The sequence below is a fragment of the Sprattus sprattus genome, assembly GCF_963457725.1.
Source record: "Sprattus sprattus genome assembly, chromosome: 5".
Taxonomy (NCBI): domain Eukaryota; kingdom Metazoa; phylum Chordata; class Actinopteri; order Clupeiformes; family Clupeidae; genus Sprattus; species Sprattus sprattus.
This window is the reverse complement of record NC_137924.1, coordinates 10,954,633-10,981,888: the sequence shown is the minus strand read 5'-3', so window position 1 is coordinate 10,981,888 and position 27,256 is coordinate 10,954,633. Positions and strand designations below refer to the sequence as shown.

The following is a 27,256-nucleotide window of genomic DNA, read 5'->3' as shown; positions in this document are numbered from 1 at the left end:
TTTTCACTGTTCTGCAATTGTGACCACCTTTCCACCGGGCATTCCACATCCATTTTCGTATTCATTTTTCACCCTTTCATTCTGTCTTTCCCCCCCATCACCTCTCTTTGTTTTCTTTTTTTGTTACATTGATGGCCTTCATGCACTTTTGTAACACCGTGTAATAATTAGTCGTTTTTGGTATCCTCCTCCTTGCCTCCCTGCCTGCCACCACCACCCGGCTTCTAGTCCTGGCCCTGAGCCATGAGCGTGCGCGAGCGAGCGGGCGCTTGATAAACCCCTTCTTTGATTCGTGCGTGGAGGAGCCACTTGTCTGCTGGAGGGGCTAATGAATGGGGTTATAATTGAGACAAAAAGAGTGGGGAGGCGTTCTGAACCCCATTGACGCCGCACCTCTGTTCTCTCGCCAGCCACCTCTCCGCGGCGGGGAAAAAAAGAAGTTGAATCGCGTGTCGTCTCCTTTGAAAAGAGGCAACGTTCAAACAAAAAGAGTGCCTGCTAGGGGTGGAATAAAAGATTAAGAAGCTTCTGCTGGCTGGCTCTTTCTTTCTCTAAATAGAGGAGACAGAGTAATTTAATTGCCCGTCAGCTAATGATGCTGTTTTATGGTGTTAATATCCCTCACTCCGACATTATAATAGATAAGAGCTGACTTCACCAGAGAAGTCGGTGTGGCGACCACAGAGAAGGGGAGATGGGGATAAGTGGGGTGTCTTAGGATAATTGCAGCTCTCTTGAAATTACTGCATTGTCAGAACTGGTACCAGTTCGACACAACACACCTGTTAGCATTTCCTCACCCCATCATTGTTTCCAAAGGCACAAATGAGACTAAGCTAAAGGCAAATTGCTTGAGCTTTTGTCTTCCCTCTTCTCTGTATTTTTTTCAGATGTAGGTAGAGGAAGAGTGAGTGAGAGAGCAGAGAGGGGGGGGTGGTGGGTATGATCAGTGTCTGTGCCTGAAGAAAAGGTACTTGTTTTCCCCTCTGCCTGAGCTGAGGGAGAAAAGGACCCTGGCTGTAAATCAGCTGGCGAAAGTGGCGTCACTCTGACAAGCATCGCAACCTTTCGAAGATTTCACGATAATGCATCAGACCTCCAAGGCGACAAAGAGGGGAAATTTACCGTCCAGAGCAAGCTGCTTTCCTCAGCAGGGCTCGTAAATTATGCCACGGGGGGACAGTAAGCGTACTCTTAAAGGGCAGCGATCGACTCTGCCAGCCACCTCTGGACACAGAACCGAGCCAGGAACAGAGTAGACCTTAAAAACACTCTGGGTTGCTCCCTCTCTGATGATGATCTTATACTCAGTGTTGTACCTGAACGCATTCATTGAACGAAAGTTCATGAACTCGTTCATAATTTTGATGAACGTGAACTGAACATAGGCTACTGTATTACTACCTGATGAACGATACTGTGAACGCGTTCATTCTGGTGTCTGTGAACGGCACGTATAGTATAGTTCATTTACCAACATGTGACCAGACATTAACTAATTCAGGCACATCCATGAACAGTAAATTGATTGTGGTAAATGTGATCCTTGGAAGTGGTCGCTCTTCGGTTAATATGCGGAGTCTATCTTATTTCAGTGTTACCTTTTATCCTTTCCCCCTGCAACCAAGGGCAGACCATCCAGTCCATGCTCCATCAAAGTAATGATTTAGAGCTTCTCATGTTGCAAAGCATGAGTGCATCAGTTAGCCTGTGGGAGTGGACCTGGCAATAAAGTCAAACATAAGGAATGGTTCAGAAAATCGATCCGCACCTTTTTAGAAAAGTAGAAAGGAAGATTCAATTTGAATCTCATTTCATGAGCTATTCTTACTCTTTAATAATGAATACCACCTTCAGTTATTTTTAACTTGATTTGTTAATGCATTTGTTCTTCTCATAAGCCTGGAAGTAGCCTTCATGCGATCAAATATTCCCCACCCTTTTACTTGATTCAGCTGAATGCATGTCAGTAAGGAGAGGCGGAGAGTGTTGAGCTATGTCGCCTCGGTCGATGCCAAGCACTCCTTTATCCTCCCTCCAGGAAAAATCAACCTCGTAATTAAAGCAATGGTAACTATGAAACAGTGACACGCTGCGTGACAAAATAACCCCGCGGGCACCCTGCCTTGCCACAGTGTTTATGCCCCTTCCAGCACAGCTAACTGGGTCACAAGGCCTCTTCCCCTGACGGTGCCTCTGAAGGATGGCCCTTTTTATCTGCAGATTCATTGATTTCCTCCAGGGCTACACGGGAGCCAGTAGCAGCCCCCCCTCCCTTCACCAGTACCCGTATCCGACACCCCAGCTTCAGGCCTGAGAGGAGCCGGAGTGAAGTCGCGGTACCCACCTCCAGAACCAGGAGGGGCTCTGGGGCCTCCCACAGCCTTGCATCATAACCCCCTTCCTCACCAAACCCTGAAGGTTATTACCAGGAGCCGTTAGCGCAGGGTAGAGAAGGAAGACAGAGTCCACTATACACTACCTCTGCCATGCTTAATTTATAGAGCCGGCCAGGCCCATCAACTTTTATTAGCTAATAACACTGTTACGTCCATTAAGTGTGGCCGCTCGCAGCCCTGGGCAGGCTAACAGGCCCACTGCGCCGGGTGCAGAGGCTTAAGGCCGGGGCCTGCCAATAGCTCAGTTTGATTTGACACCCCTTGTGAAAGCACCTCAGTAGTGATAACAACAACAACATCCCAGAGAGGCAAGGTGGAGGAGGCGATTGTTAATTACCCGTTTCTAGTGGTGCATATCCACGCCGAGAGAGCAGAGGCCTGGGAAATGGCTGGCACGTCGAGAGAACACAAAAAACACAAATTGAAAGGAAATAAATCAGAAACTTCTGAGGGTCATTAACCTACTGCTCAGAAGCATGCAGAGAGGCTCATGGGAATAGCTCCTTTGGAGGTGGAGTGATGGTTAATGCTGTATTCATAGCCATTATTTACTTTAATTAAACTTTTCTGTGTGAAGAACAAAATCATCTCTTTATCTATGGTGTATTGTGTAATGAAACTGGACGTAGCCTGATCTCCAGTTACTTTATCCAAGTGTGTACATTGCTTTCTGTTGTCTGAAGTTTGTTTAAAATATGCCATAGAATTTTAAATCTTTCATATACTTTCAGCATATACTTTTTGTAATAGCATAGACGTTGCCTATTTTCAGAAACCAGGCGGCGTCTCAATCAAATCAATTACATTCTCTTGTTTAGACTTGAAAGACAACTGTGTGCAAACAAACACAAAAGGAGAGCTATCAGTAATCACAGGTGTTAATTATGTGTAGACGCCATATTATCTTATTAGCAGGCAGACGCATGTTTTTGTTTGGTATGATAATTGCAGAGCGCTTGTCTTATTACATTCACTCTGCACATTTTGCTTTTATTCACACGTTCATCTCTCGAGATTGTCTTTAATGGCCAGTGTTCCTCTCCAATATTCAGTTTTATATAGATCTAAATAGCTCATTTCACTTTGTTGTTGGGCGTGTATTATTTCGTTTTGTTGACATCCACAGGGACAGCCCTCTCAGAGAGATAGAGAGGTGAGCAGAATGATATCTGTGTATAAAAGAGAGAAAATAGCAGCTCAAATCAGCTTAATCTCAGGGCTTTGTTCTGCACTCAGTCCCTTCCCCGTATATATGAGAAAGCTGTGGAGGAAGGCAACATGACAAGGAGTTGTTGTGTGGTGAACTGCTCTAACAGAGTTGGTAAGATGTTCAGTATACCTAGGAGGAAGCATCCGTTTAGCAAGCAGCTAGCATCTTAACGTCAAATAAAATATAGAAAAAGGCTCAACAATGTACAAGGTTACGTTTGGGAATATGTTGAGGGTGTGCGCAAGCATTCATGGCAACAGAATAGGGATCGGTAGGCTAAACAAGTAATAAACAATACATTTAAACTGGGCTTTCTGTATTAATTTGTATTAGGGTAGATGGCTTTCTGCCGCGGATTTGCGCGCGCAGCCTTCAATGTTTGTATACAAGAAACCCATGTATAGCTTACCTCCTTACAGCAACACTGGGCTTGAAAGACACGTTGGTATTTATGAAGCACCTATAGGTCGTTTGGAAGAATAAATCACTCATTACTGGGGGATAATTGCTTTTAAATTAATATTTTTTATCTTTTCATCTCATCATTTGAATTGTTTCAAACGAATTTTAATTGTTTTAATGCCACTCCCCCCCAAAAAAAAAAGAACAAGAGGAGAAAAAACACCAATGATATTTTGTTCACTGCAGCATGTATTCCCTCTCTCGTGTCCCGGTGTTCTTCACCGTACTTGACCCACGCTGCGTGACTGGAGCAGACCTATCCCTCACCACTCTCAGTAGTCCAAATCACAGCCCAGAGATGGCGGTAGGACCAGTGCTGTGTTGAATTAAGATGTACAGCAGAATGTGTCCTCTAATTGAAAATGTGCCTTTTCGCCCAAACAGTCCCTCAGTGGATCCTCCTCTCATCCAATCTGTGCAATATTAACCATGACACTGGCATAACCGGACGGTAATTAACTCGCAGAATCAATTACAAATTCCTGGGTTTGGAGAATTCCTCTGGGTGCGCTTTCATAATCAGAGTACTGATGGAGGCTGGTCTCATGTGGGGCTGTGAGAGCTTCTTCATCTCCTAAGCTCAATTTTCCTCCTTTCTGACTCTTTTGTCTCTTTGTGTTTGTAGACTCACACTGGCTGGTTTGGTTTTGTTTGAATTTTAGAATTCATTATATAAATTAGTTCCCCCCCCGCAAACATAAGTTGATAAGACTATTTTGTTTTTAATGTTTCTAAGATATATGCAGAATCGGTAATGCTATAAATATTACTTGGAAATATGATTGTTTTGTTCACTTTATAGATTACGTTTCGACATATTCTTTTGCTAGAGAAGGGTTTAGTGTAGCTGTTATTCAACAGTGACAAAAAGTGGGTGAACAATCAAATAGTGTGTCTATTCTCTCTGTTCTCCATTAGTCTCTTGTGTCACGCTTTTCAGATGCCATTGTCTGCGATTCTCTGTGCATTGACTCTCTTTGCTCCCCTGCTGGTGAGCTCAACCTGAAACCTCCTCTCCTCTCCTCTCCATAACTCAGGGAACACAGGCTAATCAGAGAAATATGCTAGTCCTTCCTCTATAAACGCTTTGGATATCATGCAGTGAGAGCGCCCCCATCCATTCCCATATTCCAAGCTAAAAGTCACTTTTAATGACATGGGCTTCTTCGCTCAATTGGGGGAGCTGTCAGTGGATGTGAAGGAGAAAAGGCGTGCGTGCGTGTGTGTGTGTTTCACGGCAAATCACCGCGGCCAACAGGAAGCACGGGAAGGAACAGGATTCCTTTTACTTCCACAAATCTCCGTGATATAGCCCCAAAGCTGCGGAATAATGTGGGAATTTTGGTTTGGCTGAAGACACTGGTCTTTGTCCTTTGCTTCACCTTAGTGCCTCGCACTAAATCACTCGCAGTTTGGACTCTTCAGCACCACACAGCTGGAAAGGGAATTTGGGAACCTGAGAGCCTGAAGTGCTCTGGCACTTCTCTAAAGTTTAACATCTGGTGAAGTGAGGCGGCGGTGCGGGGCAAGCGCGTGCCACCTACCTGTGTGTGAGTTATGCATCACTGTCCAGCTGGGACGATGTAATTTATTTCGTGGATCTGGACGCAGTGGATAAACCTGCGATGGCAACCGCACAGAGAGCATCAAGCTCATTTAGATGAACCCTGACTGCCACTCCATATGGACCGCTGTGCACTTAAACAGTGTGTGTGCGTGTGAAGCCAAACAGTCACACACACACAGCACATACACACAATAGTCACACGCACACAGCACATACACACCACACGCACACAGCACACAGCACATACACACAACAGCACACGCACACAGCACATACACACAACAGCACACGCACACAGCACACGCACACGCACACAGCACATACACACAACAGCACACGCACACAGCACACGCACACAGCACACGCACACAGCACACAGCACATACACACAACAGCACACGCACACAGCACATACACACAACAGCACACAGCACACAGCACATACACACAACAGCACACGCACACAGCACATACACACAGCACACGCACACAGCACACAGCACATACACACAACAGCACACGCACACAGCACACTCACACGCACACAGCACATACACACAACAGCACACGCACACAGCACATACACACAACAGCACACGCACACAGCACACGCACACGCACACAGCACATACACACAACAGCACATACACACAACAGCACACGCACACAGCACATACACACAACAGCACACGCACACAGCACACGCACACGCACACAGCACATACACACAACAGCACACGCACACAGCACACGCACACGCACACAGCACATACACACAACAGCACATACACACAACAGCACATGCACACAGATACATATTACATTTGAATCCAAGCAACACTTATGACATCAGAACCTTTTATGTTTTACTTCATTATATAAAATATGAACTCTTTCAGCAGTTCTTTGTTGAAACACACATTTTCTTTTACTTGATTTGATTTGCCCCACGTAGTGAATATACAACTTCAACTGTAGACACTCAGAAAGGGGAGACAGACAGAAAGGGGAGAGAGCGAAAAAGATTTGAGAGGATGTAGATTCAAAAAAAGACAGATGCCATGCTAGTGCTCTTAATTACAGTGGTCTAAATCAATACGCAGTTTAGCACGGATCATTATCTAAAGGGGTTACATTAGCTTAGCGGGTGCTGAGGGAGAATGGGGAGGGCACGCTATGCAGGTAAGACGTTCAAAGGAAATGTTCAGCTCAGATCAAACATAAATAATCTGAGATAAAGGGCCAATTTGCCCTAGGGTTGTTTCAGGATGTGAACTATCAGTGGTTCAGCTTCACGTTCCTGCTTCCCTTCCCACCTAGTGTGAAAACATTAATGTAAAAGGTGAACCTCATGTGAAGAGACAAAAGTCTTTTACTACCCCCCCCTGCTCTTTTTCCTCACCCTGTCTCTCTGTCTCTGTTAGCTTTATTTCTCTCCCACTGTGATAAAGACTGTTATCATAGGTTTAGAGTTCAAAACCGAACGACTCAATTCCTTTATTCGCCCCTGCATACTGATGCTTCCTTTTGTACGTAAGATGAAAGTATGCGAGATCCAGGGAGACATTATCCTCGACCAGAAATGTTGAGGAGCTACTGCCGTGCCAGTGAGCGACACACCTGTGACACTCTCATGAGGTGAAGCAGACATCGCTTCATCTGTAACCCTGCCAGAGGATCTAAGGACGACGTGGTTCAGCTCTTAAGCACTGATGGAGTAGGGATAAATACCCGCAATGAATGGAGTGGGTGTGTTTTTGAATGGGTGGACCGATGCTAAAACTGACAGGCTGGGCAGCCACGTGAAGGATCTATGCACACAGTATCTGTTCTGCACCGCCTCCCCCTGAATGTCAGAAGCCTGCGTGCGCATGGCCCACACAGATGGAGAGGTTCAGCGTGTTGAGTGCGTGGCACTCCCCACATTACAGCTAACGCGCAGACATTATGTTTGCGTATCAGCCCCCGACAAAGCCAGATGGTTCGGAAATGTACTCTCTCCAAACAAACAAAAGGCTTCATTAATAATCAGTGGCGCACTCGCACTCAGCATCTGCCCGTGCCTGTGCTGTGAATACTACACCGGGGCGAGGAGCTCCATAGCCACACCGATGCATCGGGAAAAGGAAGGTGAGGAAACCGTTGCGAGCGTCCAGGTCACAGCTACTATCTGTCCTCATAATGGTGACAGCTTCCCGATACGCTCAGGGGCTGCCGTGGCTGCCGTGCCCCCCCTCTCATTTCCTTTGAGGGGAGCGGTGCAATCCAAGAATGTCATGCCTGCCATAAAGTGACACCAGCCCTCCGCTGGCTCTGAGATTTCCTCAGGACCCCTTGGCTCGGCATAGACGGTGTAATGAGTGTTGGTCTTCCTCCCAGACGGACCCCACAAAACTTTATTTATCCCACAGAGGAGAGGTAGTTTTGTTAGGAGTGTACTTTGCTGGTGTTGTTTTTTGAAGTGATTGATTTAAATATTGTGGGTTGGTTAGGTTCTATGAACTTATATTTGCCTTAATATTATATGTATCTGCTAATGGGCAAAGGAATGAATAGGAGGCACAACTGTGTCTCCTACTTGTATTAGTAGTTTTCACTCACTGTTTTCCTCTTCTGCCGTGATAGATGCTCCTTGCAGGCAGGGCTTATCAGCAAGCTTGACAAGAGCGTGCTGCTGACTCCAGAGTAATGAGAATGGAACTCAACTCAAAATAATAAGACTTCTCCCCTGCCACCACTCATAGCAGAAGCACAAAATGATTTTTCATATTCACCCCAGGAACATGCAAATTTCCATTTGGCACTTTTTTAAGGCAGATATTACATTTTCTTTTAACTAATAATGCTATTATAGAAAAGAAGATGCGTTTCATAGAGTCATCCAAATCATAAACATGCTGCTTATGGACACACACACACACACACACACACACACACACACACACACACACACACACACACACACACACACACACACACACACACACACACACAGAAAGCACAACTGCTTTTTCTCTTATACCTTGAGAAATGAAAACCCCTCTGAGACCCATCACCTTAACACTAGCTTATTTAACCAGATCCAATAAGACCCATCACCTTAACACTAGCTTATTTAACCAGATCCAAATAGACCCATCTCCTTAACACTAGCTTATTTAACCAGATCCAATAAGACCCATCTCCTTAACACTAGCTTATTTAACCAGATCCAAATAGACCCATCTCCTTAGCACTAGCTTATTTAACCAGATCCAATAAGACCCATCTCCTTAACACTAGCTTATTTAACCAGATCCAAATAGACCCATCTCCTTAACACTAGCTTATTTAACCAGATCCAATAAGACCCATCTCCTTAACACTAGCTTATTTAGCCAGATCCAATAAGACCCATCTCCTTAACACTAGCTTATTTAACCAGATCCAAATAGACCCATCTCCTTAACACTAGCTTATTTAACCAGATCCAATAAGACCCATCTCCTTAACACTAGCTTATTTAACCAGATCCAATAAGACCCATCTCCTTAACACTAGCTTATTTACCCATATCCAATAAGACCCAGCTGCACACATCAAATTGCCAAATAAGAACCAAAATACCATATTTTCTGAGCAGATCCCCAGATGAAGTCCAAGATAAAATGTAAAAAATGTATGAAGGAACTCCTGCTCAGCACACACTGTAGTTCTCCCTGGCAGACTATTAAGAATGTCCTGGAGAAAGAGGGCTGAAGGAGAATAGAATATGAAGAGGAGAGGAGGCGAAGCCCAAACTAGTGTAGTGTGTTGGAGGTGTGCTACTGGAACGACTAGCGAGAGAATGTTGCGTGTCCTCCCAGCATGCATTGGGTGAGGTGTTTTTGTTCAGTAGCGGTTCTCCCTTGTCTTTCCCTTGTGTGACTGGTATTAGTCTGTGTGACTGTTTATTATTCAATACTTGTGTTATGCCACTTAAGTCCAGTGTTAGTTCCCTGTGTTCATTTAGCGTTAACTGTCCACCCTCGGTGTAATCGTTACTGCAAGGTATGTTTCGCTGCCTGTTGTTCTTGCTCGTGGCTTTTAAAATAAAAGGCTCCTGGCCAAGTCCAAAGCAGCCCTGCCGACTTGTCACCTCAGGAGAACCCGAAGACACTGCACTATTTTAAAACTGGGTATTTTTGTCCCCACCCATCCCTCCAGCGCTGGCAATGAGCTCAATATGTATGTAAATGAGAGTAATCAGAGTACCGTGTGTTCAGTCTCCCGAAGATGCTAATGGTGTCATTAGATTCATACTCTCTCTCTCACTCTCTCTCTCTCTCTCTCTCTCTCTCTCTCTCTCTCTCTCTCTCTCTCTCTCTCTCTCTCTATCTCTCTATCTCTCTCTCTCTCTTGGCCAAACTCCTTCACTCTTCTATCTGTCTAAAATATTTTTCTATATCTTTGTCTTTATCCTGGTCGTGCTCTCCCTTCTCCTTTTTTTGCACTCTCTCCCTCATTCTCTGAACTGGAACAGGTGGAGTATTAATTATGTATTAAAATATACAGGCGCCCTCTCAGATCCACATGACTGCACTCCTCCTGCCATATACCTCTGCATGGTTGGTCTCTCTCCCCTTGTTCTCTCTCCCCCTCCTCCTCTCCCCATCTTCTCTCTCTCTCTTGCTCTGTCTCTCGCTCTCTTATTCTTTTCCACCCCTCCTTCTATTTTCTCTGAGTTCCCCCTTTCCTCCAATCACTCTGTGAAGTTCAGGACTGAAGGACTCCATTTCAACACTGGGCACGTCTCAAAGAATGAAGGGAGGTTTTTGTTTCTCTGGCACACTTCCTCTCATAAGCACAGGACCATCGGAAGAACGAGTAGAAAAAAAATCCCCCTAATTTACCGTCCATGGCTGCCTATGACTAGCTGGCTTTCTTTCCCCCGGGATTCTAAAACTGAAGCCTACCTTTTCCATTTCACTCAAACTCATTCTACTAGTGTGCATCTTTAAATGAAAGGCTTAAAATACTAACTGTGTAAGAAATGCTGAAAATGTGTTGTTCAATCATGATATTTTTAATGGAAGAAGGCTCTGTGATTTTGTGTACCAGAGGTAATAATAGAAAGTTGTTTTGGTGAGAACACCTCAAATGAGGGTTTCAAAAGGTTTTTCAATATGCAATTTTAATGTAATCACTTCAAATTGCCCTTTATTTAGCACTGGGGTACGCCTGCAAACACTGCAACATGTAGTAGATATAAAAATGAGGTGTCCAACAGAACTTTTATTCACCCATAAAGGGAACGTACAAAACAAGCAATTCAAGTTATACAAAATATTGACCCTGGACAATGTGTTCATACAGAACATGTCTTGAATCTTACAATCATTATCCTATAACATTTCCTAATAATGATAAAGAAGACTGAATATGTGTGATTTTATGCTCTATATACAGCATAAGAATAAAATAAGATAAGATATAATATGTATGATAATGTAAGAATCAGACCAATTGGTGTTTTGTAAATGACAACTAAAATAAAACTGTATTTGTATGTATTTTTTTTACAAACTTAGATGGCTTACTAAAACAGGGTGAAGCATATGACAGGAAATGGCACAAGCATTTTTTAGAATGAATGTAAACCCAGTTAATAAAACAGATAAATAAAGCACTTCTACAAACTCCCCTTGGCTAGTCATAACACAGTGTATAATGTGGCTGTCATTACCGATGTAACCAGCTAGTGTTAACGATGATGTTGTTTACTCTGACTTTAAATAAAAAAGCCTTGTTGTTTTCTTTACATAAACCCATTTAGTCTTGTGACAAATGCTACAGCAAAACCATTTGTCCTGCTTGCCAGTTTGTTGACACTGGTGCCTTCAGCATGTGATTTGAATGTTAAGTGATGGCAGAGTGCTCTGGTTTGCCACCGGTGGACACTGACTCCAGGTCCATTAGGCTCTGTGTGATACAGAGAAATCTGCACACCCCTATTATTAATGCAACCTATTATTAAGTATAGGTAATACAAGAACTGGAGAAGGCTTAAAGTGTTGCAATGTAGATGATGGAAAAAAGTATATAATACTTATATTCATCCACACCAACGTTCAATAAGATTTTGGACATAATGTATTTGTATGCTACACATGTCCATACTTGACTTCTGTAATCACATGTTGTTCGTGTGGTATTTGGTGTGCCGGTTTTGTTGTTGCTTGATCTGTGGTCTCTGCATTAGTCATGTATGGACATTTCAACACATTTTCAGTAAATATCCTCTTTTATGAACTAGCCAAAGCTGCCAATCCAGCTTTGGATATTGCTTTTAAAGTCACCCTAATACCCATTTCTGGTCCTCAAAATGTCCTCTGTCTGTCCTGCTTGCCTTCTATACACTATGTGTATTTTATTTGTGCAGTGTATTTTCAAGGGAATTCAGTGAGTGAAACCCCAGCAAGAGTAATCTCAGAGGACCCCATAAAAAAGTCAAACAAGTAGCCCACTCCACATCAGATGACCACAGCAGAAATATATGGTCACCCAGAGGAGAGCGTGTGAATGGGTGCGTGCTGATAAGACTGTTGTTCAATTCCTTTTGAAAGCCCCATTGACCTTATAACTTGTTTTTGAAAAAAAGAAAGAAAGAAAGAAAGGGAAAAAAATGCCTCAAGGTCAAAACCCCTGGTGTTTGTTTCAGTGAAGGGTTCCGCAGACTGATTGGGATAAAAACGTCTCTGAATGCCAATGGATTATCTTGATGTTGCACGTCACTTCTGAAGCGCTGTATTGGCAGTATGACATTCATTTGCAGAGAATGGAGCTGGCAACTGCAACAAGGTCTTTACATGTACACTTCATTATTGGCAAAACAGACTGCAGACAAGAGACACATGCCTCCAAACTGTTTTTTTCTCTCAAATGGATGTATCGATCACTTAACCTCGAAAATAATAGATGCCGAGGAAGCAGAAATGAAGTGTTGAGCCTAAGCACACCAACCAAAACGGTCTATAGCTCATCAAAAAAATGAAAATGGGCTTAATTTCTTCCCTCCCTGTTCTTTTTTTTTGCCTGTCTTCTGTGTTGACCAGAGTTAGAGGTTGCTAGGTAACTGGGGGTAAATTTGATTCCCAGTGGCTATGGGAGGTTGGCACAGGCTGATGGCCCTGGAGGCTTTTGGAAGAGGACTTGGTGAAACCGAAGGACTTAGCAAAGGTCAGAGTCCACAGGAAGTTGAAAGTGCTCAGCATGTACTGAAACCCATTTTGGGAGGAAAGTGGCTGTTTTCTCCCAAAATGGATGCCTCTCTACTGGGACACTTCAATGAGCTTTTGAAACCCACTCACGCATCAACCCATACAAAAACAAAAATCAAAACTATCCGATTAGGTGTAGCCTATTGGGTTAATGTAAGCAGGTAACAGCCATGCATTCACAGCGAACATCCAACCTCTTGTTTAAGCAGAGACAAGGGCAGAGAGCCCATTTTGCCAATGATGAACACTTCACTTTTCTGCAGCTGTAATACAAATGACTAACAAGGACCCTGACAGGCTAGTGAGCGCTCTCGTGTTTAAGCTCTCGTGTCACCGCCCATTAGCCAGACATGGCAGATCGTGACAGGCCCCCGTGACTGCCGCCGCCGCTGCCACTCCACGCCTGGCCTCGCCTGATGCTCATGGTGCCTGACAGACGTTGGCTGGTCCGGCTCAGACAGCAGCAACGGCAGCAGCAGGAGCTCCTTGCGTCTCAAGGCCTCACGGGGGTGACAGCTCCACTCAGGGCACCCTCTTCAGGCCAATGGTGTCACTCACGGTGCCATAGAGCCGCCCTTGTGAATGTGGCACTGGAGCCATTAATGGTATACGCCGGGGTGGTGACAGCCTGTCACTCTGATTTTGAGTAAAGTTGACAGCGGTGGGATTGCTTAATGTCTCTTTGTGGTCGTTATGTCTGTGATCAGGATCTAGGTTTGGAGTTTTTTTTATTTACGAGCAACTGGAATTTTCTTGACCCATTCAAATACAGCTTGCACAGTACTTTATGCCAGTCTATGGTCCTGTGAGACTTTGAAATGAACTAACCTGTATTTCTCTGTGTTTGTTTCCATCTACGCCTGTGTTTGCAGTCGATCCGCGAGGTTACTGGATATGTGTTGGTGGCCCTCAACCAGTTTGACTATTTGCCCCTGGAGAACCTACGCATCGTTCGTGGCACCAAGCTCTATGAGGACCGCTACGCTTTGGCCATCTTCCTCAACTACCGGCGGGATGGAAACTTTGGTCTTCGACAACTTGGCCTCAAAAACCTTACCGGTAAGGTTCATGATATACCGTATATGTCCTTCTCTTGACTTTTTGTACTCGCCAGACTGCTTCCATAACAACACATGAACTGCTTGTTTTTATATTTTATGATCAGACATTATATAAATGCAGCTTTGTAGTTCTGCTTTAAGATCTGTGCCATTTAAAATGAGTAACGTTTTTGTTTTGGCCCAAAGTGCACTTCTTACGACCCTTTATCACAGATGCCCTTTTGTTCAAACCGCTCAGAGCATACAGAACAGTCCCATTTGTGTACCGCATACACCAAACAGGCTGCATTGCCTTCTCTCTCTCTGGTGGCTGTTCTTTTCTGGGCATGTTGAGGGCAAACCTTGTGCTTACTATCATTTTATGTCAAGTATGAATCATCATCTGAGAGAAGAAAAAGCTTTTAAGATGCATCATTTGTACTTTTAAGTTGTGCATCTATAAACATTGCCATTTTAGTTACTGAAGCTCCTAATGCCTCAGATATCCTGTTGACATATTACTTTATCTAACTGCGGAAGAAGAAGGAGGAGGAGGTTTTGATAGACTTCTAGACAGTTATAACTGTTTCATAATCTGCTCTAGAAATTGTCCTGGTTTCTCTGAAGTCACGGTGGAGAGTTTTGAGGAGGATCCTACAGTATAGGCTCACAGAAATTTAATTAGATCCCGCCTGCCAAGGGAGTACTGACCCTGTCTATTTGAAGCCAGTAACGGGCTGGTTTAATGACTCCGTTTTTATATGTGATTATTAACCATGTCAGTATGATGTATCTTCATTGTTTAAGAGTGAAGTGACCCTCCACATGTTGGGGACTGGAGTAGTTGGCTTGTAGCAATGGTGTAACATATTTTCAATATAAAACAAAATGAAATCAGGAGAAATGTATTTAATCTCAATGCAAACTATTAATTCCGTCTCAAAATCTCAAAGAACTTTTATAGTTCAGCCGTGCAACAAACCATCTCTCCATGTGTTTTTTGGCGTGTGAGTAGCACAGATGTGGTGTGCCAACAGCACAGTTTTTCACCAGACCGGCAGGCAGGAGAGCTTGGTAATGAGTTGCTACCAGCAGGAGAGGAGCAAAGGTTTGTTTGTGTGTGGGTTAAAGGGACATGAATCAAAATATGGTTCTTTCCCATCCAAATGAATATATGCAGACATGCCAGCACCACACATTCATGTTCATATGTTTTACGCACGCCATGCCCATCCAAATTTACAGTGTGAGGTAAGATTCCAATGGCTCTCATTGAAGCTTTACATAGAGTTTCAGACAGTCCTTCTTCTAGATTAGCCAATCACTGAAGCGCTCCAAGCTTACATGGTGAAATAATAAGGCGCTGTACCTTCGCTTTAAACATGGTAGAGATCATGTCAGCTCCACCCCACCTCTGTCCCTGTCAGGTGTACAGAGCTTCCTTTTTTCCTCTCTCCATACTTCATTTGAATCCGGTGATCCTGAGAAGAAAAAATGCATGGCTTGTTGTGATGGTTGCTAGTCACCGTCCCAAGTGGCCCCAGTTGGTGACAATTGTAGGCCTGAAAATATCAAGTTTAAGTTAACCCAAGCATCTCCTCTTGCTTTAGTAATAAGTGTGGCTCTTGGGTGCTCCAGTATACCTTAAATGGTAAAGCAGAGGTCAGAGTTCACTGTATTTTAGGCCTAACTGCTAGACAGAGAGGTTTTTACTTACTTTAGCATAAGAGGACACTCAGCGGGACGCCACCTGTGACTTCCCATTAGACAAATCGTCTCCACCTATTTTGAACAAGCTCTCTCTTATTTGGAGGTAACTTGGGGAAATGTCATAGTATGAGAAGTAGGCAAAGTCACATACTATTCTGGGATTTCTGATGGGTATAAGAACAACTCGTAGTCTGTATTTGGTAGAACGATGACCGGTATCCTTCTCTTGTTGCCTTGGCAATAATAAACCCAGCTTTCCAGTGTTCTTCAAGCCTTGACTCTTGATTCCTGATTCGAAGATTAAGTAACAAGTATAGTTTAATTCTCTCCAATACAATCAAAGCAGGCATTGATGGAGCCACGGTTTTGCTACCCTAATATTATTTTTGTGCCGTAAATAGCCGGAGCAGCTGCGTTGGAGTGGTCTTTGAAGCGGACTGAATGTGGTATGGGCACGCTGGGTGAACACAGGGCAATGGGCTGTGCCCATGCAGCCTTTTACCCTGGGCCCGATGTGACAGGGAGGGAGGAGGGAGGAGGGAAGAGGGAGGAGGGAGAGGACGAGGGTGGAGGAGAATGAACACTGGTAAACACAAACCAGGCCCCTCTGACCAGAGTACACCATGCCCCCCACCACACCATCAACACCAACTTACCTTACCCCTCTTGTGAGGGCTCATCTGTGCCCTACTTAAACTCAGACTGTGTGACGGCGTTTGTTTGGGTGTGTTTACGTGTGTGTGTGTGTGTGTGTGTGTTTGTGTTTGTGTTTGTGTTTGTGTGCATGTGTCCACACACGCGCGTGTGTGTGTGAAGGTGAGCACATGTGACAAATTCATGGTTTACCAATGCCATCCAAACTGTATGTGGAGTTGCAAAGTGTATGCAGGTATGCTTGTGTTCATGTGTGTTATGAAATTGTATGACCTCATATTCCAGACAATGCTACTGGCAATGTTACGCGGTTGTCTCTACCAGTTGTGTAGAGCTGTGTAGATAAAAGCGAAGGTGAAGCTCATCTAGTTTTGCTTGTAATGAACTCAAATGTTGTTTTGATGCGGAGACTAAAGTCCACTATTGGGAGATGATAAATTAGATAGGGGTAAATGTTTTGTAGCTTAGTGCACTCTAATGCACTATACGAAATAAGTAATTGCTTTCATTCATCAGAATGATAGAGGAAATGTCAAGCTGGCCCTTAATTCATTATAATTAAGAGCTAAAAACGAATTATTTCATTATTGCCGTGTTAGAGATTTTGAGTGACACAATATGCATGAGAGATAAAAAGGTCACTTAGGGAATCTTGGATGACCTTCAGAGGGTCCATGCCATTCAGCCTGAGGCAGCTCATGTTTTACATGGTGGAACAAGGCAGGTGAATTGATTTACATCTCAGCTGTATGAAGCTATATGTAAATCCCAGGAGCTTCTCCCTTTCTAAGAGTTGACAGGTTATGTCATCATTAATTCATAAGTTTAATTTGTGCTCTGTATGAAATCCAAACGACCAAATAATGATCTAAGCTGGTGTGCTTTATATTTAAAGAGGTAAGATCGTGGCCTTGCCGTTAGATTTTGTTTGCAGGCACACGTTGTCTCTTTTTTTTCACGAGCCATTAGTTGGAATGATGCCAAGGACATCTGCCTTCAGACTAGGATAAAAGGGTTCCTTAAGTGTGCATTGTTGTGCATTGATGTTGTGCACACCGATACATGGTCTCCAACACATGGAAGGCTTAATGTAATTTGTGCATGTGCATGATACCAGTATCCTTGGACATTCATCTGGCATTTTTTTTAAAAACAACTTAAAGAATGAAACCACTCTTAACCACATTTTCCACTCTATAAAGTGCAGTGGAGGAAATGAGTCTATAGTACTCTACTTCGGGCTGGATTTGTTATGGTGGATGGTAGAGGCTCGAGGGTGTTAACGATGTTTTCAGTTTCCATATGGAGCTCCACGCAGCTGTGTTGGTGGTCCACTCTTGTGTCCCAGCCAGCACTTGAGGGAGTTAAAGGAGGCTTTTAAGTTTTACGTTACCATAAGACGCACACTCTCCGAACACATTATGGTGTGGGTGGGTGGGATGGGGGGGGGGGGGAGCTATTTGCATCCCTTAAACATGTCGCCAGAGAGGAACTCCCCATGGGATGAACGCTGTATGTATCAAGAACCTGGAGGCACAAAGAGAGCCGTGCCTTAGAAACAAGCCTGGCATCTGTGGGAGTCCTCTAACGACGGGGTCCAATCAGTTCCCAGGTCATACGTGGTGCCCACACAGTCTCTCATTACTAATGACCTCTACACTGTACCTTTTTGGAGGGACTAACATGTGCCCAGCACATTGCTCTGTGGCTGAGGAGATCTATCAGGTGAGCTAGTGGTGAAACTGTGTATGCAGGTGTCTCCATCATGTGCCGGTGCTTACAGCCACAGCCAACGCTCTCAGCTACTCACTCACACTCACTTATTTCTGTCAGGCAGGGGGAAAAGGAGTCCAGGGACTCTGTTTTCCTTGCTGTCCCCTACAAACCCCTTCCTCAACCCCCTCCCAGCTCCTATCCCCCGCCACAGCCAGTAAATAATTCAAACAGTGTGTGTTGTTCCACTTACCCAGTCCCTCCACAGGAGTGCCCTGAGTACACATAACCCATATGCCACACTCTTAGCGCTTACATTAGGTAATGCACCGTACACATGGCTCCATATCCATCCCATCTTGCACAGCAACTGTCTTTAGGAGTATATTGAAATGAGCATCTGGTCCCAGCGGAGGCTGTTTCTCAGGCGGCAGCAAATCCAGTGGTACACGAGAGGCAGCGCGATGTGCAGGAATGTTTGAAATACCAGCCATCCCCTAAGGGAGGGACTGAACGCAGTGAGAACAGCCCACTGTCTTTTCTTCTGTCTCTCTCTCGCTCTCTTTTGCCTCTTCTGTCTCCTTTTTTTCTTTATGCGCTCCTTTTCACTCTCTGACACTGTGTTTCCCCCCTCTTTTTCGCTGGCTGACCTCAGGCTCTGTCTGTTCTCTGTCATTGTCGTGGGCACACACACACCGCGCACGCACACAGATACGCGCACACACACGCACGCACACACATACACACACACACACACACACACACACACACACACACACACACACACACACACACACACACACACACACACACACACACACACATGTACACACACACACACACACACATACACACGCACGCGCACACACACACACACACACACACACACACACACACAGGCGGGTGCTATAGCCTGGCACAGGTGCTGACTGGCTGCTGAACCCAATCACCAGCCCATAACCCTGAGGCAGCACAGCACTGGAGCCATGCCCAGACAGGGGCTACCGTGCATTCAGGTTGCTGTCCTCCTGTGTGTGTGTGTGTGTGTGTGTGTGTGTGTGTGTGTGTGTGTGTGTGTGTGTGTACCGTGCGTTCAGGTTGCTGTCCTCCACTGCCTCCTCTGTTTGGAGAACAAGCCAGGCCAGTCTGCAGGAGAGCAGCGGGGCCTGGCCTGTGAAGGCTGCTCTGAAGTGGCAGTCACATTATCGTGTCGTTTCTCTCATAGTGGCCCTCCACACGCTTGTGAAGGGCTCGATTCGATCCATAAGCGACATATAGGAGGATAAAGGTTATTAACCACAGAAGGCCTAATCTGCAGGCTGATAAAATGGACCTTCTGGTATTGAAACTGACCCCCAGCTCCCTGGAGGTTGAAATTGCTCCTGGATCAAATCAATTTGTCGCTGGTATATTCTGATATTGCTCTATTGATTTTTCTTTTTGTTACCCTGTGTGAAGGAGTCTGTAAAAGCATGAGATTCCATTCTGATTTTTTCCCCCAGCTGTGCAGAAGATGGTGGCGTCAATGCATTTCAAATTAGTTTCAGCGTAAGAGGTAGACGTAGGAAGCCATGGCTGTGCCTATTTCTAGATGTGTGACGTTGAGGTAGGGAAGCCTGCACTAGGTGTGCCTGTATGGCTTTAAGGGGGAGAGGTAATGGTATCCCTGACCAAGCACATTTATAACTCTCACCTCACTAAATATGAAGTGGATTGCTGGCACATGGCGTATCTCCCTTGTCCTGGTAATTTCTCTCTGTCACTTTCTATCATCTGCTGTTCCATCCACACACACACACACACACACAGACACACACACACACACACACACACACACACACACACACACACACACACAAACTTCCAGCTCACCTTTACACTCTACCTGGACCTCCCACAAAGTGCTCCCCAGTCCGCACCCCTCCCCGGACACTCTTCTGAAGCAAATCGTTTGTATTAATTATACGTCGTCCCAGCGCTGAGTCATAGGTTAAACATTACCGCTTCACCTGACATTTTAGAAATTCCACCCGGCTGTCTGTCTGAGAGGAATTAAGAGACATTTTTCAGGCACAGGCAAACATTAACAGTTTTTTTGTGTTGTTGTTTTTTGAGACAGCGACGCTCAAACAGCCGCGGTGCATTCAGATGGTAATTACTGCCTGCTGGCTTTGCAAAATAATAACAGCCTCAATAAAGAACATAAAACAGATGAGAGTGTCAATTTAACACATTTTTCTATTCTCTCTGTCTCCCTCCTGCTTTCTCCTTGCCATTCATTTTCCGTTTGCTTTAGTTTTTTGTACTGTATAGGTTTTGATTTATTTCACAGTTATTTAGCAACTTGTGCTCCCAAATGAAAGCATTGCGTGTCCCATATCCATCTGCCTGAGTGGCTCTAGCCTCTGTGTGCATGCCCATAGCCCTGCACTAAGGCCTGATCTCATTCCTCCACAGTCCATCTGCTCCCCCTCCCCATGCCTACAATCACACAGAATTGCTTCCTCCGCTCACAGCCTCACTCTGCACCCCTATGCACACGGCGTCATGTCAGAGGCTTGAATGTCTTTACCCAGGTAACCCAGGTAACGCTTCAGAACCTCAGATCGGCCAATGGAGTATTCTCGCAAGTCTGCTAATCGTGTCAGAATGCTGTGAAAGGTTCTGAATCTGCTGCCAATGCAGGTGTAGTGCTTTATCTGTAAAGGCTAAACGGTGATTGCCTGAAGTCTCTCTCTTGCCTTGTGTGGGTTGTTTATAATTGGTATTTGTTTGTATTCATGTGTATTTGTTCTTTAAACAGGTGAATGATTTCTCAGTCTCACACCTCTACAGGGAGAGTATGTGGAGTAACAGACCATGAGCCATTATATTAAAATGACTCAAAGTATAGTCTTCATTTAATACCCTCAAAATTGTACCATTTCTTTTGATAAGGCCTTTTACAGTTTTACATATATATGGCTATACAATTGCCTTCATCAGAGTTACCAATGTTAAGCGATTATGCTAATAACTAACTAACTAACGTGAGCCCCCGAAGACAGGAATTGAGAGGGCATTCATCCCTATACATTCACAAGCTGTCGCTTTCTCTAACCCTCATTATTTTACGTGAGCACACACCCTTCCTGTCTTTCTCTCTCGTATGTAGAGACACCAGGCTGGAAGGTTTATATGTGTCTGAACATTATGGAACAAAAATAAAATGCTTTACAGGGGTAAATATTGCTGAAAAATGTAATTAATATAACGACATTTATTTTCTTTATTACCAATAATAGTATAAGACAGTTGATAGATGTAAGAGCATGGAAATATGACTTTTGTGAATGGTTAAAGAATAAACAGTTTATTAATACAATAAACGATCAGCTTAAAGTGGACATGAAACACTAGATGTAGTTAGCATTATTTTCAAGATGGATTGCCACTCTAAAAATCCTGGTTAGTGAAACTGGATTAAAAATAATAAGTGATCCATATTACATTTTTTAAGCAAGTGGAGCACCGTCTTGTCATAGCTTACAACATGATGTCATGAGATAGGTTGGCATGGAAATCCTACATTTGTTTACATTAGCTAACAAGAGACAGCACTGAAAATCTCTGACTCAATGAAAAATAAGAAAAGACAAACACAAAAGCGTTAGAAGTAGTGGCGGGGGGGGGTCACTTGAGTATTGCTCCTGGAGGCAGAATTCAATACCAAAGACAGATGGTCCACTTTTATACTTGGCCTCTTAAGCAGCAAATGGTTCTTCATCTAAGCTGCTTGAGAGACACAGTGAGGAGCTACGACTGCATGAGGATGATGGTTATCTCTGGTATTGTGTTAGCACCTGTGGAGGAAGTGTGGCCAAGTGGACCTCCATCCTTCACCAGTGTGCACCGCTGGACATGTGGTGGGACTAATGACAAGGTGTGAGCATCCAAACAGCCCTTCAGAAGAAGAGAGCATGTGGCTCTGGCTCATCTAAAACATAAACATCTTAGCAGATCTGCACCTTCACTGCCTCAGGAAACTCACTGAAAAAGAGAACAGATAAAAATAAAATCAACATAGCTCATGATATGAAATGCTATTTTCAGGTGTTTGTACTATGTCATGGAAATTACCACAAAAATGATTAAATATGACTAGAACACTCTGTAGCAAAGATCTTTATTAGCAGCTTCTTACCAGAAACAGAACAATGTTCTCTATGAGCGTTTTCGGTGAGAAAAGGTGAGGAACAAAGAAAACCAGATCTTTTATACCACTCTAATAATGTCTAATTGTCTCTGCAAATTATATTCTTTCTAGTCAATTGTTGCAAGGCTGAACATGCTGAAATTACATGTCATCATAGTGTTCAAAGCCATGGTGTTCTGATGATGGGAAAGCAGTCCTGATAGAGGTCACCTCACAAGCTGGAATGGGGATGGCCACACTTTTTGTAAACAAAGTCTATAATATGCCGCCTTGAACTAAAGCTTTACATTCTTATATTTTGTAATCTAGCTTCAAGGATGTGTGCTTCAAAGTAGAGATTTTGCAAACATTATATTGTTTTATTAGCCCTGGTAAGGGACCCCACCGGCATATCAACTTAGCAAGCTAACTGGCAATGTTGCGCTCTTGCTAACTAACTAGCAGATCTACTAGCTTCCAAACTGATTCCTACTGCTTCAGCTAGACAACGACCCCAGATACGGAACGGCAGGGCGGAATAAAGGTGCAGTATTCCCGCCTTGAACAGGCTGTAGAAAAAGCCCTAAAGAGAGGGGGGGAGAGAGAGAGAGAAGGGGGGGGGGGGGGGGGGGGGCAAAACTGGAGAAAGTGAAAATTACTTTTGCCTCTGACATTCATTTCCATCTCCCTCCTGGCAGCGTCCAGACCTGAGGTCGCTTCCAATTGTGTGCCTAATTGATTACTTCCTACGCAATTATGCTTGTGTCATACTCAATATTTCAGGGATTGAGGAATGCGTGAGTGATCCTCGTGAAGAATTTCATTGTCTCATTGGCCACTCTAAAGCACCCTGCCAGGGATCATAGCCACTCCTTCAGTGCACAGCTGAGCTTGGCTATGAGACGCAGTAAGTTTACTCCCTCGGTGCGTCATTCATTATATTCAGTTGCAAACAAACAAACAAACAACCCTGGATTTGTTGCAATGGTTATCACCCAAACATAATCAGCAGATGGAAGTAAGATGTAATTAGCTGCATGGGAAGTAACACTCATTAAGATAACACTATTGTGTAATGTATGTCATACATATGTGTTAATGTTTGGACATATTTGTCCATGTTTTAATTCCTTCTTTTTCTGTTTCCTTTAATGGGCTCATGGGGGAGTTGGAAGAGTAGGAGAATGCGATGAAAAATTCATAGAAAGAAAATAAGGCTTTTCTTTGTTTGCAGTTATAGATAACTGACCCGCTTGCAACTTAACTAAGCAGAGGAAGTAGAACATACAGAAATGTGCAAATTAAGAACTGGAGATAGGATTTGGATTTGGAGTAGTACAGTGTCATCTTGGCAAGCAAAGCTTTCAAGGTGAGCCTCCTAATTTCAGTATTTGAAAGCCCTTAATATCCTACAAAATTGTTCAAAGCCCTGTCCAGTGCCGATCTGAACCAGCTGGCAAATGGAACACAAAAGATGCTGCACTCTCTGTGCAAGATGAAAGGGGGGAGAAGTGGGAAGGGGGAAAACAAAGCCCTGGGAGATGTAGTTGAAAAGCCAAAGAATTCCTTCTTCAAGGGCTCCTTGTATTTAAATCTTGAGATATCATTTGGTGGGGGAAAGGGGGGGGGGGGGGGGGTATGAGCCGTAATTACACAGAGATCAAATGGAGAGGCTGGTGCTGGTGCTAAACCCCTCTCTTCAGCTGGGGCTCTGAGGAGGAGCTGGGCACATTAAAAATGCATTTGGTGTCATCATTAAGAAACTGAATGATTAAAACATATCTCCTGGCTTCAAACGCCATTTTTCATATCTACAAAAAAAGACTGGATGAAAAAACACACATTTTTTTTTAATGTATTACAGTTCTGGCGTAAACATAGTTTGATGGGGCGCGGGTGAGGTACTCAGGTACTGGTTACATAAGGAACTGTAGTTCTTCACAGTGTTATATTTAGTCATCCCCACTAGAAGAAGCGGAGCATTCTCACAATCACGCAGTCACCTAATCCAAAGCTCTTTACCACTATCAAATATCACGTTTAAAGAGGAAGAGAGAAAAAAAATACTAATTGAGGCTAAGTTAGGCCAGAATGCTATGAACACATGCATATGTGCTGCACGTACTTGATAATAAATTAACCCTAGATTTTATTTGTAGTGCACTCTACATTCAAGCTGAATCTCAGAGTACTACATAGTTAAAAACAGCTCATAACAAAAGCACAGTTTAAAATATTATACGTTTTTAAAAAGTAGGAAACGCCTTTCTGAATAAAAAGGTTTTTAGGCCAGTCTTAAAACAGTCTAGTGTCTGTGTTGCCATTTGAAAAGCCTCAAGTAGAAGAGCATTTGTATATCAAAATCAATCACAAGTATGGGGACCTGAAAGTCTTGATAGTCTTATAGATGGACACATGGAAAATCTATAAATATGAAACCAGAGCAGCTGCACTGAGAGCAATTACACCGGAGTCACACAGTCAGAGATGATCCCGCTAGTCCCCAACATGAAGCCAAATCCAATATCCCGTGCATCCCTCATGACACTGCTTCTGTTCAGATCACTGTTTTAGACGTACATGAGATGACTGTCAAGTGCCTCGATTCTCTGTGAACAAGTCCTCTGTCTCATGTAAAAAAGACACGACAATTTCATCTGCATCCCCACTGAGAGGTAGGGTGATCTGATGAGGACTGTTGTTCCATGGCATAGTTAAGACCAGCGGCATGGACTGGTGTTTTTCACTCGGGGTCCTGAGGCATTCATCCAAAATAGACTCCAGATCATTTACAATGCATAGTGTACAGTCGTTGACTACTAGATTTTTGGGATGGGAGCTTGGCTGGCCATCCAATTACAGCAGCTCTCTTTTTTCCCAGCCCTTTCTGTTTGAGTCGGACTGTTCCATTCAAAGCTCATTTAGAGTGTTATGCTGCCAATGGCGCTGCAAATGAAAGACTCTTTTATGGACATGGTCATCAGCTTTCTCATTTGTCTCCATTACCCCTAAATGTCTGGTAATGGAGTCGTGCGACATGAGCCCTTACCCCCCACCCCCGCCCCGCCCCACCCCATCCCTTCCTCATCCTTGAGGGGTCTCATCAGCACCACAGTGGGGCCATTAGTGAGTTAACCAGCTGGGTGGGGCCTCCCAGGAGAGACCCGCGACACCCTATTCCCCTCTCGAAGATGGGTACCGCAGCCCTGCTTACCCCCCCACCCTCCCCGCCGTCCCCTGTCATTCTCAATCCCTGTGTTGTCGTTTGTCATATTGCTTGTTTATTGAAAAAAAAACGAAGCCAAAAAAAACGAATCTTGTCTCTGGCCCTGTGACTTAATTCTCTATTCCTTAGAACATGACAGGTCCTGATGATATCAGCGACAGCTGTCAGCGAGCGTGTGCGTTGAGGGAGGGAGAGAGGGAGGAATGAGGTGAGCTAGTGAGAGAGGGAGAGAGGGAGGAATGAAGTGAGCTAGTGAGGGAGGGAGAGAGGGAGGAATGAAGTGAGCTAGTGAGAGAGGGAGTGAGCAAACGAAAAACAGAGGAGATTGACAGAGCGCGGATGGAGATGGTCGGGAAGGTGCTGAAAAACACAGAAACTGGAGCACCGTGTGCCCCACACACGCGCACGCACACAGCGACTGGACTGCTGAATTATTCAGCGGTGCCAGAGCACAGGGCCCAGGGGCCAGCCCAAACCCGGAGCAGCCCCACACACCACGCTGATGAGCCGCCGCAGACCCACGCATGGCCGCCGCTCCGGGTTCACCTTTGTCTTGCCCGCTGCACCTGATACTGCATGCCCAGCAGCCAGGGACAGGCACATCCACCGGCAGGATCCGGTCTGACGGTCCGTTGACAGAGCCCTGCGGAAACCAGGGTTGTGCCTCATTAAAAGTTCATTCAAGCATGCAAGGAATTTAAATATCAATTAATAAGCAAAGTATATATATATTTTTCTCTTCTCTACCCCTCCGGCTACTTTTTTTATTATCCAGCGCTACAAACCGGGCCAATTCCCACGGCACACACTCACACACACACACACACACACACACACACACACACACACACACAGCAAAGAAAGAACCTTGAATACCAACTCTGAGCACCAATGCACTTCAAAGAGGAATGACAAAGAAAAACATGCACTGGAAACTCACCATAAAATGTACATGATCCTACATGTGATCTGACCGCAGGCTTCCAGCTCTGCCTTTTTATCCTGTGACCATAGCATGAAAGGCCTGGGATGAACTGGGACGAGTCTATTTGAACAGAGGTTATCTATGCTTGACAGTGATGTGATCTCTTACTCGAGCCCACCTTCTAGGTAAAACGTGAAGTATGACCTTACTCATGTGTGCAATACCTTGCCCTCCATGTCTCTTCATACCCTGCTGCTGATGAAGATCACAATCTGGCACCTGGTCTTGACTTTGACTTGACTTGACTTTGACTGGTCTGACTGCAGGCTTCTAGCTCTGCCTTTTTATCCTGTGATCATAGCATTAGAGTCTACGGGACGAGTCTATTTGAACAAAGGTTATCTATGCTTGACAGTGATGTGATCTCTTACTCAAGCCCACCTTCTAGGTAAAACGTGAACTATGACCTTACTCATGTGTGCAATACCTTGCCCTCCATGTCTCTTCATACCCTGCTGCTGATGAAGATCACAATCTGGCACCTGGTCTGACCACTGTGAGATGCTGAGCTGGTTCAGAAGGGCGGGAGGAGGGGGTGGGGAGAGAGGACCCCCTAGCCTCACTCCCCCTACGCTCACCATTGCCTCTCATCTGGACGTGCTTCATCTGTCTGTGCTCCAGTGGGAAATGTTAATGAAACACTTAAGAGGGCTAAACCAATTATTTCTGCTCATGCCAATCTCAGACCTCTCGCTTCCGAAATGTCAGAGGCAGCAGCAGAGAGAGAGAGGGAGTGAGAGTGAGAGAGAGAGAGAGAGGGAGTGAGAGTGTTGGAATAATGAGTTTTTTCAAGCGATGAAGGGATGAATGAACGACACACAGACAGGCCAAGAGGCAGGGGCTCCCTGTTGCACGGGGCAACAGACATGAGCAATGAG

At 44.5% G+C, this 27,256-nt stretch overlaps 1 protein-coding gene across 2 annotated transcripts in view; it reads left to right on the top strand.

Annotated features, from left to right (window-relative positions):
* erbb4b (erb-b2 receptor tyrosine kinase 4b) overlaps positions 1 to 27,256 on the top strand; it is a gene marked incomplete at both ends in the record, with an annotated part of 230,294 nt that overhangs the window by 118,815 nt on the left and 84,223 nt on the right. For both annotated transcript variants that reach the window (XM_080839977.1, XM_080839976.1), the window contains one exon: positions 13,749 to 13,935. In XM_080839977.1, the coding sequence (XP_080696103.1) occupies positions 13,749 to 13,935 (187 nt within the window). The remainder of the gene's footprint in view (positions 1 to 13,748; positions 13,936 to 27,256) is intronic.